The sequence below is a fragment of the Boleophthalmus pectinirostris genome, unplaced genomic scaffold, assembly GCF_026225935.1.
Source record: "Boleophthalmus pectinirostris isolate CB_2022bp ecotype Guang Dong unplaced genomic scaffold, ASM2622593v1 HiC_scaffold_19, whole genome shotgun sequence".
NCBI classification, from domain to species: Eukaryota; Metazoa; Chordata; class Actinopteri; order Gobiiformes; family Gobiidae; genus Boleophthalmus; species Boleophthalmus pectinirostris.
In genome coordinates this window covers 20,031,144-20,045,851 of record NW_026571140.1, presented here as the reverse complement: position 1 = coordinate 20,045,851, position 14,708 = coordinate 20,031,144, and the positions used below count along the sequence as shown (strand labels likewise).

At 38.4% G+C, this 14,708-nt stretch overlaps 1 protein-coding gene across 1 annotated transcript in view; it reads left to right on the top strand.

The window, feature by feature from the left end:
- LOC110175377 (MAM domain-containing glycosylphosphatidylinositol anchor protein 1) overlaps nucleotides 1-14,708 on the top strand; it is a 137,402-nt gene that overhangs the window by 39,005 nt on the left and 83,689 nt on the right. The window contains exon 3 of the mRNA XM_055154973.1: nucleotides 2,641-2,780. Within this exon, the coding sequence (XP_055010948.1) occupies nucleotides 2,641-2,780 (140 nt within the window). The remainder of the gene's footprint in view (nucleotides 1-2,640; nucleotides 2,781-14,708) is intronic.

The following is a 14,708-nucleotide window of genomic DNA, read 5'->3' as shown; positions in this document are numbered from 1 at the left end:
GCACGAGTTAGCGCTGCACACCTCTGGGTCTGCTCCATGTGGTTTGTACAGCACAGCACGCTCATCTCATTGGAGGAGCTGTAAGGTTTGCTAGTTATTGCCTCTCATGTATATACACAGTCTTTTATTTTTTATTTCAATTACTTCTTCTAGCAAATTATGATTTTAAAATAATCCCATTTTAATACTTAATATATTTTTTTATTTTACCTTTATTTAATCAGGAGGTCCCATTGAGATTCAGAATTTTTCAAGAGAGACCTGGCCAACACAATCAATACAAAGATACAAAATGTCACATTATAAACCATTTGCATGTCTCAAGAAAAACAAACACATCTCTTGGTCACTTTTTACAATTTTCTTATACTTATCAAGTGACACTGTAGATTCCAATTAAGATCCACACTCAAAGTTTGACGTTAGTTTTACAGGCTATAAACTGATCATGCTTACACTTTTTGCTTGTTTGTTTGTGTGTATGTATGTGTACAATGAGTAGGACAAAAGTATTAAGTACTGATAGGTGTTAAGTATTGATAATAAGTAATGTTTGGTTCCATTTAAATGCTAAAATTCTTACCACATCAAACTTAAATTAAACATTATATAGTTCATGTAAAGCCTGCAGCTGCACATTGGTCATGGTATTTATTTTTCTTGTGCTTTAACTTTTTATGACTTGCTTGTACTGTTATTCATGTTTACTATTTTTCGGTAAATGAGGCACATAAAGTCACCAGCATTTTCCCCAAAACTCTTTACTTTTCATCTTGGCAGTTTCTTAGAAATGCCATTTTGTGTTTTTGTCTACTTAATATATAGCCTGAAAGTATATTAACACAAAATGATTGACTGAGCCGTTCCTCAAAACATGAAGACAACATCAAACTCACAAGTGAATCAACTTTGTCACTTTTAACGACTCTTTTGACAAATACTTTATATGCACATTATTCAGTTTCTTATATTTTACCAGTATTCGTATTTTTCATGGTGGGTACCATATTTCCTATTTCTTTCTTTGAACTGCCTCTTGGATGAGGAAGTAAGGTATTCAAACATACAAATGACAGTGGACAGGCAGACTCACCGCGGCCCCAAACCTTAGAGCTGTTTTACACTTGTCCCACATACGGAAACGTGCAGAGACACAATCACATCGTGTTCCTCTTTTTTGACATGTATTTCCTGTGAGTGAATGTGCTTGGCTCCGTGGTGTGCGCTGCAGTCTAAGGTGACCAGGCAGCCCACTCCTCCATGTGTCCAATGGCTCAAAACAGTTGTAGAACATGGTGCAGATTTGTTGTTGTAAATCAATGCTAATCCCATCACTATGTTCCATACCCCGGCAGATTTCTTAGGAGGTTAGACAGGCCTCTGTACCCTCACACCTCCCCCTCCTCTTTGGTACGGTTCGTCTCAGTGGAGAAGCAGGTCAAGCCATCTGCGGCTGCAGTAGCATGCATGCTAGCACAGGGTCAGTCTTGTGGATGTGTACACAACACAGCTGCTGCACTTCGCTTTCATCATGCTTTGAAGTACTAAATGTAATAAAATTATTGTGTAAAAACTGCTTAGTGGTTTCCTACTATTTTGTCTCAGCAATGAGCATTTTACCAGTAGATAAGTGGATGATTCAAACATTCTTCTACATGAAAAACTTGTCTTATAAAGAAAAATAAAAATGTTTTATAATTAACCATTATAATAAATGTACATGTTATTCCTTCTTCAGCAGTCTAGTTTTAGGAGCCCTTGTAAAAAGAAATGAACCAGGATATTAAAAAGGTGCACTGCACACCTGATCTTTAATATGCCATAATAAATAGTTTATTGAATTTCTGTTCTCATTTTATTGCGCCTGTTCAATTGTTCATTTTAATGACAATAGTATTCTATTATTAGCATGTGCTATTAGGAATAACACATTTTAATGTCAGCTTCTACAGAATCTGTACTATCTGTAGTTGCGGTTTCTTTACAACAATCTCACAAATGCATCTGCAACAGCACCATGTATGTTTTGAATGTGAATTCAAAAAATTTTCATACTGTCAATACTGAAGCCAAAATCCTGTTTGTGTGGAAGATTCACACTGACCGTATTGTCCTGTATGTATTGTACTGCATATCAGCAAGAGAAGAAAGCTTTTTTGTGCAACATGTAAAACGTTTCACTTATTTTTGCACCACAGTTTTCATACAAAGATGCAATCAAATAATAATGTTGATGCAGAAATGAGTACAGATGTTAAACAAACCGCAAAATTTGTATCCAAACTTGACTTTTGTTAGGCTATATCTTTGACCCGATGTCCCGAGGTGAGCCTGAGGTGAGCCCTGTGGCATTTGTCTTTCTTTTTGAATGTCTCACTTCCCAAACGCAGAAAAGAATCCAGTGGCAGATGATGTCAGATGAGGACATAGAGATTCTCAGGTATCTGCTCTGGGAACTCATTGCATCATCTATTTGGAGCAGTACAGTCAAACATTTACTGTATTCGGTGTGATGTGGAGACTGAAGGCTAAGTGATGCAAACTGTATGATGTTACCGGCAGAATCGTCATATTAAATATACAATGTATTCTGGCCCTGTCTCTGGCCTGTCCTCATGGCTACCTGTGTCTGTGTTTCAGCCCCTGCCAATGCCCAGATCGTGCACTCAGGCGCAGCTTGTAATGTCAAGGATGATAACATCAGTGAGAGGATCTACACCATCAAAGAAGGAGACACACTAGTGCTGCAGTGCATAGTCAAAGGACACCCGCGGCCACAGGTGAGCTCAGGCCTGCCACCTACATGCACCAATACACAGCCACAAATGAAGAAAAGACATCCTTCCCTTCCTGAAGTACAATCTTTACAACTACACTTCACACATTTTTTTTTTTTGTTTTTGCATGATTTTTGATTTTTTCTTTTTTTAATTAGATTTGCAGCCAGAAGCATTGAGAGAAGACTAAATCACATGCATTTCAAAACATGTTTGTAAAGGTCTAAACTACAGGTACAACAATATTATTTACATATATAGACAGGATATTTTGTTCTTTGAGGAGAACGTTCTATTATTTTAATTATTGCAGCTTGAAATTGTCAGTCCTAATATCTACCAGTATTTCAAGCTTAAACTCTCTTGCGTGCACCTCTAAACCTGGATAAATATGTTGAAATGTGTGTAAATGGAATAGATACTGCATGTTTGTGGTACAGTGGTCCCTCGTTTATCACGGGGGTTACGTTCTAAAAATAACCCACAATGGATGAAATTTGCGTAGTAGAAGTCAACTTTATATTTTACAATGATTATATCTGTTTTAAGGCTGTAAAACCTCTCACCACACACTTTATACACTTTTCTCACACAGGACAGTTACAACTCTTTTTGCATCCTTCTCAAAACTTATTGCTGTTCCTTTTGTTATTTTCTTCCTTTATGTAATGAGCTGAAGATTCATTTATTCTGTAATGGCACCCTAGAGCGCAGAGACCCGCACAGGTCCATTTTTAGAGACCCGCAACCGCGCAGCACCGCATCCACCCATTAACCTGAGATAATATCAAATTTTTATGCTGCATACACCACGGACTGAACCAAGACTAAACCAGGAACTAAACCCAAGATTAATTTAGGACTGATTCCAGGACTGAAGAGGAGGACTAAACCAGGACTGAACTAGGACTAAAACGGGACTAAAACAGAAGTAAACAAGACTAAACCAGGAATAAACCAGAATTGAAACACGACTCACTGTCAGGACGGGCTTGGAGGTGATCGCAGGAGAAAGGACTGGCTCAGCTCCGCACCTCACGAAAGGTAAACGCGGCCGTCGCCCAGTCGCGCTTTGCGGACACCCTGCTTTGGTGTTTTCTCTCTTAAGTCCAAGATTAGTCCTGGTTTAGTCTTGATCCGCCCGTGTGTAATCACTACCCGCCAGCATACCTGCCCCTAAAAATCCAGAATGTTAAAACCTGCCCATTTCAGCAACTATTTGCCCATACCAGACCCGGTGCAGGACTCTGCTACAGCCGCGTAACTTCTACCTTCTTTCAGCGTGTCCCAAAGTCCAACTTTTTGTGTGATGGTTTGCATCTTCTGCTGCCTTTTGGGTGCGACCGCAGGAGCCTTTGTCGGTGCATGTTTGTTGACATTGTGGGTTTTGTCGGGGAGAAAACTTGCAAACATACAGCACTTCAGAATCACACTGCTAGATTGAACATTTATGTAAATTTGGCAAACTGAACACATTCTGTACTATACAGGAGACACGGCAGGGAGGTGATTGACTGACAAATGGTCTACAGCCCCTTAGCCAATCAGGACGCAGGGGGAGGAACACAATGAGCGTTCATACACTGTAAAAAAAGCATGAAAAATTGCACCCAAAAAAAATCCACGAAACAGCGAGAAGTGTGATATAGCGAGGGACGACTGTACTGTGCTCTATGGCCAATTCTCTCTATAGTGTCCATGGAGGCTGTGTATACTATGCTGTACCTGTGAGTAGATTATATACAGTATAAAGTCAATAAGGTGCAGTTTATGGCGATGTAAGAGGCAGAGACGATAAAGAATCAACAGAAATAGCAGGAATTAGAAATCCCATAGAATCAATGTGTTTTGATGAGAGTGGCTGATTGATGCCTGTTGGCTCATCTCCCATAGATTATGGCTGCTGCTGTCAGATAGCTCCTCTGTTTTTAATCCTCTCTCACCTCCATGGTAAAGCCGCAGGACCTGACACATGACTGGTGCTGTTATAATGCATGAACACCTTTTTAAATTTGACAAAACGAAGTGTTACTCTCAGACACACATCACACAGAAGAATGGTGGAGGTATGTGCATGTTGTATGTTGGGCTTCATGGACTGTGAGCTGTGCTTCATTCACAGGTCATTAGTTCTGTTTGTGGCTGATTTCACTGTGCAGTCTCAGTCATCTATTTGTCAAGGAAGCTACATCAATACTGGGTTTTCATTAATGCAAGTTTTGTGTTAGACACTTCATAGGCAAGGAGTTATATTTATTATCAATTTGCAAATGAGTGGACTCTGAGATTATGAAGTGTGATGAGCTGATGAAGGCCCTATTCTGTAAAAGGGAAAGGGACTAAACATTCAGGATTGTTAAAATGTGAGTAAATTAAAACAAAACACAACTCCAGGTATGTTTGCGATGAGGTACATTATAAAATAGTTTAAAGGGAAACATGCAGTAAGACAGTAAAAGGCAGTTTCATAATGTGGCCGCTTTAAGAAATGGATTCTTGGCTCTTGTGTCTGTCTGTCTGATGTAAAATGAACTGAGGAGCTTGACAGAGTGGGTGTGTAGTTGTGTGTGTATTTGTGTAACCGTGTGTGAGGTGAGAAAAGCAGTGTTCGTGGCGGGAGCATGTCCACTGGCATCATGTCAACATGAATAAAACAGTGCTACAATGTCTGGAGCCCTCAGCTTTATGGCTATATTGACAATTGTTGTTTTGAATCTTTTTTTTTCTCATCCATTTTGATTAGAACGAATGACCTGACCTGACTATAACTTATACTAGACTCAGACACTCTAAAAATAGAAAGCAAACGGTTCATTTATTTGTTTGCAGTGTTAAAGACAAACTCGCTGTTTTTGTCCAGAATAACAAGGATGTTCAATGCTTGCTTGTTCAGTGGCAGTATATATTTTAAACTATAATAACAATATCACAATACATTAGTGGAGAATGTAAAACAAATGTTCATAAATGGCTTAAAGTGCCTCAGGCCAAACGCGCTCCTTCTGATGCTCCTCTTGAGTCGCTGTTCTATAGATGTAACATGACATCAAAATATGGCTTCAAGTAAATACCATTAACACATTATTTATGCATTACTTACCTACTGTATGTGTATTTTCATTTGGCGCAGTAAACTTACCAAATGTTCTGTTATTTTAGTTTGATCACTGAACTTTTGGTTTCACGCCACATTCCTGATTTATCCCAGTGAGCTGTCATTACCAGTATGAGAACAGATGGACCTTGTAGAGAGGTTAACATGGAAAACATGTATAAAATATTATATACTACATATTAAGTGAAACAAAACAAATAAAAAACAGCACAATCCATACATTTATGGTATTTTGAAATAAGATATTTAGCTAATGGCCAAAGTGATGTTAGCAATAACAGGTTTTACAACAGTGAAAGCTGGTTTAATGGGTTCCAAGAATGCCATCCACTATCCTACGCAATTATATCATACACCTGAAACCAAGGTGTCAAATTAGTACATTTTCCTATAGGATCCTCCCATTTGATGATTTATTATACTCCAAACCTATAGTAAGAGTGAGAGAAGAGTGAGCTGTGACCTCTGTGTGAGTCTGTGGGGCTGAGGCTGGCTGCAGTGGAGTGCTCTGGTCTCATTGGGAGGACTGAGTTTCCACTGTGCTTCATAGCAGTATTGATAACCTGATCTGAGTGCCCACATCTCACCCTCCACTTCGGCACATATACCTCCTTTCCGTCATTCAGGCTTTTCACAAGGGCAAATTTGAGTCTAGCAGCATTGAAAACACCTAAACGGGTGTGGGATCTTTCCCCTCCCTACAACATGGTAATGCCAGGAGTGATAAGATGTCTGTAATATATGTTTGAAATAATAAATGTTGAGATTTCATACATATATGAAATATATGTCATATATGTATGGCATATATTGTCAGACATGTGTGGCTTAAAATGAAAAAGTGAGTCTGGTTTGTCAGCGTAGTCTAACCCAGTCTAAAAATAGAGTATACACTTTGGTAGTCCACTTTGGCAGAGGAACTTAAAGAGAAAGAACCAGTTTCATTGCATTGCGTTGTGATTACATTAACTACTTCATTGCAGATTTTTGATGAAATTTTGATGGAATTGTGCCAGTTTAACAAAGTTTGAAACATTGTGCTCATTTGAGCCTTCTAATATATTCAGTTAGGAGACAAACTTAACTTTGTCTTATTTTCCTCCCTGTCAGAGAACTTTCTATTGGCCTGGAGGTGTTGGCATGCACTCTGGAGGTTTAGTCTTCTGCTGCTGCCTTATTATTTATACATGTACTCCAGTTTGGCACCAGTGTCCTCGTAACACTCAATCTACCCATCACACACACAATACAAGCTCCTATGTGTAGATGTTTTATTACAGATATTGATTAACACACAGAGTCTTAAAAAATTCACAGTCTCATTCTCTATGAACGACGTTAACACACATTTTAATCTGTGTCTAGTTTGCATCAGAAGTGAGTTGTCCTACATTGGGTCTATATAAGATCATAGGAATACAATGGATGAGTTGTGAATGGCAGTGATTTTTTGTATTCTAGATTGGCATCAAAGACATTTCTAGTGTATGTGACTTTTTAATGTAATGTTTCAAAAGTTTAATGTGTGCCTCCCAAACCAATTTATCCCTGGGAAGCCAGACACATAAATAACAGCTTTAGCCAAAATGTGTCTGAGTGAGGATTGGTCCGATTCTTTATAAAGACTGATTGTTTACCTTTGGTCACTGTGATTGGATTGGAGGAAGCTCTGACACTGACTCATCTATAGGGATAATATATTTTCTTTCTACTAAATATTTCATATATTATATGATATACCTTGGCCATATTTAACTAAGTTCTCAACAAAGGTGCACTACATCGCAAGTGTTCAAGTTTTTCTTTCAAGCTTGAACTGCAATAAACAATTCACAAATAACTGATCCAGTGTTGTCTGATTTTGAAATTGGAAATAAATAAAAATAGTAGTGCAATAGTACTGGATAGCATTGAATGTCATGTCAGATTTACATAATGGAAAGGAACTTGCACAAAATAACAAATTCCTCAGTTTCTACCTGAACTACACTAACTGATAGTACAATTGCTGCATCTGTACACAGCATCACTAATAACACGGGTCATGTAAGTAGTTTTGTGGGAGTGAGATTTGGTCCTGGTTTTTAACCCAGTTCAGTGATGATGTATTACTTTGGACCTGTTCTAATTTAGTCCTAGTCTAGTCCAGGTTCAGTCCCAATAAATGCTGTGTGAACACAAGTGTGAATGCATCCTGAGTTACAGTGGCATATATCCACTGTGTGTGAAGTGTGAGTTTTCTTGTGTCTGCTTTGGGAGTTTGTAGTCGACAAAAATACCCAATACACTCACAAAAAGCATTAACAAAGCGAATCTTGACAAGCGCTACACGAAAGGTAGAAAGTGTTAGAGGTGACTTAGAAGGAGCTTGTAGGATCTTTCAAGTTAACTCCAGACACTGTGGGCTTTTAGTTAACAAAGCTCTCCCTTGTTCCAAACACACACACACACACAGCCTCACACACTCCAAGAACACAATAGGGGAGTAAATGGTTTTTCTGAAAGTGATTCCTACCTCCTCATTATTTATTCATGACTCTGCTGGTCATTGCAACCTTGAGACCAGTTTGTGCGTGATGAATTCCATTGGAGAGGGCCATACAAGGGAAAAGTAAAGAGTGGAGCACAGGGGGAGGAGGCGCAGCGGTGAGGGGAGATGAGAGCTGCGGTCTGGAATATGGTTTTGGATTTCCGTCCTTGAGGGGAGAGTGGATCGATCGATAGCCTGGCTGAAAGCGAGGCTGATCGGGTGGCAGTGACTTGGATGCAAACAAGGTCAGAGTTTTGACCTCTGCACCTGTAATATGGGCGTAAGTGTACGAAGCATGCAGAAGTCCATCTCTAAGGTAAACGGTTTGTCATTCCTCCGAAGAGTTTTCCTGCAGATAATCAAAGTTGGCAGAGGAATGAATGCAGCACAGCAGGTAGGATAAAAATAGCTAAAGAGGACATGATAAAGGAGACGGGGACATATGTTGATGGAGGTATGTGAGAAGCACGTCCAACAGCTGCTATATGCATTTGAGTCAGGAGATTTGACCTTGCTCCTTAAGATCTAATAGAGATAGCACCAATACTTCAGAACCACAGTCATCCATAGAAAAAGAGTTCAAGCTAAGAGCAAGAATGGAGAGACTAACAGCAGACTACTCGTGGTCCTATATCACGCAAAATGAATTACTGTGTGCTTTAAGCCTTTTTTTAATGTTGTTATAAATGCATTATTGATATGTTGATGCACATGAACATTTTACATAAATCACCCTACTTTAAATCACATTTTAACAGCAATTTGTTTCTCAAATTCTCGATGTAAATGAGTGGGATTCCTGCTTAATCAGAAGTGCCACCACAAAGAGAGCATGGTTTAATAGCATTTAGAGGCAAAAGTGGGCAGGGTGGAATAGGGTAAATATGTTTGCTGTATTATTATTATTCACCGCTTAATATTATTTTGTGTGAACAGGGTACATTATTTTTGTTTTCAATAAGACAGAAGAAGATTGAATCAAAAATCGAGATCGATCAATATGAGAAAATAAATGATTCTTTCTTTTCCCAGATCGCCCAGCCCTAGTTACATCTAAGAAAAATGTATACAGTGATTAAGGTTTTGTAATGATTTTCTAAGAGACACAGAACTTAATATCCAAGTGCAAAAGTGGCTTGAGGGAGAGACTATTTCTTTAAAAGGTGTTTAAGGTTTCCACTTAATTCCAACCTTTTCAGAGCAATCACTTGTCTGACACTTAAACAGAACAGACGGCCGACTTTTGTCTCACTTCAGTTCAACCCAACGTGAAGCACTAGACGAAATACTTGAGAGATCTATCAGAGAATGTGCCTCCCCTCCCGCTCTATTCTGTCCTTGAACACTTGAGAGACACCGAGGGGAAAACAGCACAAAAACAAAATCTAATGAGAACATATATAGCAAAAACGAAACTGAAACACTATATTAAAGATGGTACTGGACAATATACTTGACTGTGTGGAGTGTCTCTGGAGTGTCTGCTGCCGTGGTAACACATACAGTGAGATAGGTCTAAAAATAAGGTTGTATGTTTGAAGAAATTAATAAAACAATAATACACAGTTGAAGGTGTATGAATATGAATAATATATAAAACAAATACAGCACACTCTACCTTACCTTTACAGTTAAGCTTTAAGATTCTGTTGGCTTTCCTCTCTTCTCCATGACAATCAGCAGATCTCCTGTGTCCAGGAAGTGGCAGCTCAGATTTCTCACACTCCTCACTTTTAGGACCTTCTCATTAGCCACTCTCTATTAACACATGTACTTTTTGTGGATTGTGTAGGTAGGTTCTGCCAGTGTTAACAGATAATTAAACCGATGTAGTCTTGCAAATATAGTATATTAAAAATATATTAAAAAACTTTTTCTAATAGAAAACTCTCTTATATATATTTCAATAATTCATGACATGAAGGAGGGCCATTTGGTCAGGACATAACAATTAACACTTACGTACACATTGAATTTCTACATCATCACAGTGATATGATTATTATAGGGCTGATGACTGGGTCCTGTAACTCTATCAGGGCTCTTATATTACACAGACAGAAGGAGCGATAAAGGCATTCATATTGTATGACAAGGTTAGGGAGAGGGATAGCGGCTTCAATATCAATGAGTCAGTTTTATTGAACTTTCACTGTGTGATCTCTGTTCTGACGGCTGCAAGAGGCTGCACACTCCTCTTCAGAAAGGAAAACAGGTCAGTGACAACGCTGCTTCATCTGCGCTACAATACAGGGGAAATTCAAATCATCTAAGACTGCTCTGCGTAGGCTGAAAATAATTACATTTTAAATTAATACAGAAATTGTAGGATTGTAAATTCTTGCCAATGTTAACGACAGCCTTCCTTTGAGCAGAAAGGAGCCCTGTGTTTGACAAGTAATTTGATATCCAGTTATGTTCATCATAGTATGTAGGGACCTCACATTGGGTACATTTCCATGGTCATTTTCAGGATTTTTGGAGTGTGGTGTGTATACGCACAACATAAATCTCATAATCAAAACCATCTGTGCCAGATAATCAATTGATTTTTGAAGTAACTATTGTGCTTGTAAATATCAGTCTTTAACATTCTTCTCTCAGTTTTGTTTTTACCACATTATTTTAGCTGTTTAGACTTTTCAATAATCTGATAACTCTCACGTAAACATAGCCTCTATTCAGCTTGAGCAGTTTTTCCATGTAGTGTAAAACGCATGTAGATCTTATGATGGCCATCCAGAACTTGAGCATTTTTATTCAAGAACTGTTCTTTTCTGACCACATATTCAAATGAATTCTTTCAACATGAGCAACGAATAATAGTTTGTAAATGTCAACTATTTTCTGGTGTCCACTGAAATTTGGATTACTTCTCAGTAGAAGTGTTCATGACCTATTCCTTTCACTCCAGTGTGCTTGAACCTGTCTGACCCACTGTACACAGCAGCAGCCCTGTGTTAATGATTGAAATGCTTTTACATGTGTGCCTACTTTTTGTCTTCTTTCTGCTGCATAATTGATAGTCCCATCTGTTCTCACACTGACAGATAATTACAAGGCTATTTCCGAGCAATATGCACTGTACGGTATGTCATCCGCTCCTCATCTAATCAGTCATATTTTGTTTGTGCAGAAAAGTAGAGTTTTTGTTGACGATTTTTCTGTATGTGTTGCATCTTGGGTACGTCTGTGTTGTGTGCATGACTGAGAGCTGACTGTGTGGGTGCCAAGTACTATTCGCTGATAACAGGATTACCATCTTAAGCCTATTGATGGTAAGTGAGCCATTTGGATGGATAAAGCACTGTATAATGCCGACTTCACATCAAGGGAGAAGGATTGGAGAAGGCATGTCTCAGAGTATTCAGAGATCTCAGGAAATACAAAAGACATCCCTGAAGGAAACAAAGACAAGGACACATGCCTGTTTAACTATAGGCAACCACAACACGTCACAAGAACACATTGTACTGCAGAAGCAAAAACAGATGGATGGAGAGGAGAAATCTGGATTAATGTCATGCTAAATTAATATGCAAACTTTTAATTGTGTTGTGAAAGTAGCTCTGTTCGTAGAGAGTTCCTCCACTGATCCGAAGCCTGGCTGTTCCAATCCTGCTCTCGACAAAAACATCATTGTTAGAACAGGCAGATCCACTGACCCACAGGTTGGTGGTGAGATTCCAACTCTCACAGATGAATGCTGTCATGTCCTTGGGCAAGACACTTAACCCATCTCACCTTCAGTGTCAGCGTACACTGGTGTATGAATGTGTGTGTGAATGGGTGAGTGATTCCTCGATTTGAGTGCCTTGAACATGGAAAAGTGTGACCATTTATCAGACTGAAACTTTTATTGTATATCTTCTCATTGATATAAATGTATCACTGCTTTCCTGGCAAAATAAATGACAATTAACTAAAAACTAAAATGTTTCAGTGACTAAACAAGGACAAAGCAATTTTGATGTCACTTTTATTTTCTTATGCAGTGAACCACAATTATGCATAAGCAGTATTAGCCATTTTATCTTGTGGACAAATTTTTTAATATAATAAATAATAAAGTAATAATAAAAAAAGTTATAAAAGAGTAATAATGACTTAATACTAGCTAATTAACTAACTAATACCATATATATATATATATATATATATATATATATGTATATATATTTTTTTTTTTACAGTTGTCCTCTTGAATATTAGTGATATACTAACAATATAGAAGATGCAAACAACCTCTGCTTCTTTCTTCCTGGGCTAAATGCTAACCCCACACAGTCCCTAGCGCTGTGTTGTGCGGAGCTGACAGTGTGCAGTTTGGACAGCAGGGCAGAGGGCTCCGGCAGCCACTGGACCATGTCTGCTCCGTCCTGTTGTGATGTGTCGCTCTCAGGCTCACAGACAGGTCGTGGAGAGGCAACACTGAGAGGGGGAGAGAGGGAGGGAGATGTCCAGCCCAGGACACATGCACACAGAGGAGCATGAGAACACAGGGCAGTAACACATGGCAAAAGCATTTTTCACTTTCACAGAAATCATCTCACCAGTTGCTATTAACGCTGTATTGTTTCCTTTCTTGAGCAGTTGTTTGTACAGAATTTATAAGACATTACTAGGCATTTGTTATGTGTTTAAGCATTCAAAAGATGGTAGCATACTAACATTTTTAGATAGTTTATAACATCCAAACAAGGAACACACACACAACTCTTGGCATTGTCTTATTAACACTTAAGATGTACTGTATTCATGAGCTTTCTACAAATGTTAATGTGTCTAACAAACAACAGTACAAATTAACAGTACACTACAATGGGCATTTAGGCATCTCCTTAATATAAAGGTAAATGTAATTATTCCCCTCCTTATACAGTATATTGTAAAAGCAGCACTTTGGGACTAACCTAGAGAGCGGACTGGCTGTAATATGGTGGTCCATCCTGCTTCTGTTTGGGGTCTTTATGGGTTTGTGAGAGCGAGGAACTAGAGAAATATATTAAATGTCTTCTTTATCTGCTTTAAGTACAATCAGACTAGAAATACCTTATCATTTTTTTAAATCATTTTTTTATCCATTACTTTTTAAAATTATTATTCTGAAGATGATTATCTTTGATAAAAAAAAATGATGAAAATATGAAATAGTTGAGTGAGTGCTTTTTGCTTTAATACAACTTCTTTCCAAATAATATACTTTTTTGACTTTTCACACCATTAAATGAACAAAAAGTTTTCAGTGTTAAATGAAATGTAAAGATGTGCTAATAAATTACTGTTTTGACTAATGCATAATGAAGGTAAATGGCTGCATTTTAAAAGAACGGATACAGATGTGACAGTGTTGTAGCCACCACCATTTCACTTTTTGTAATATTATGACAAGTGAAGGTGAGATGAATAACATTGATTATATTATGCTATGGCACTTGGCTGTGGGTGGAATACATCATGCAGTAAGTAAGTGAGCCTGTTTTAAACATGGAGGGGAAAGACTGACTTTGACAAGGGCCACTCTGTGCTGGTTCGACATCTCTCAAACAGGTGTTACTAGTCTGCAGTTTACAGAGGGAGAGGATGTTATGAGAAAACAAAATACAGGTTTATCACAGCTTTTTCTTGGACTACCTCAGAAATGACACCATTTTACTGTATGTCTAGGAACAAATATTGTGTTAAAAACTATACTCTATTTCAAGCCTAATATGAGAATTAAAAATGAGCAAATCACCTCATTTCAATTCATTTTTTTTTCATGTATTTTATTTTATTTTGGTTTGTTTTTGTTTTGTTTTTTTCCTTAGTTGTGGTCTTAAGGCCATACAATAATTTCACAGGATGTATAAATATACAAATGCCACATTTAACCCCCCTCCTCCCCATTCCAAAACCCCCCTTTCACTCGCCACACCCACCCTTAACAGACACTGAAAAAAAATAAATAAATAATAATTATATAAAAAAAAAAAAAAATGTGTTTCTCACCTTCCACGGTGGTAGGTCTCTCTCACCCTCATTCAGCTCGGGTCCTCTACCAGAGGCCTGGGAGCTTGAGAGTTCTGCGCAGTATCTTTGCTGTTCCCAGTACTGCACTTTTCTGGACTGAGATGTCCGTTGTTTTTCCCGGTATCTGTTGTAGCCACTCTTCCAGTTTGGGGGTTACAGCCCCGAGTGTCCGATCACCACAGGCACCACTGATGCCTTTACTTTCCAGGCTCTCTCCAGCTCTTCCTTGAGCCCCTGGTATTTCTCTAGCTTCTCGTGTTCCTTTTTCCTGATA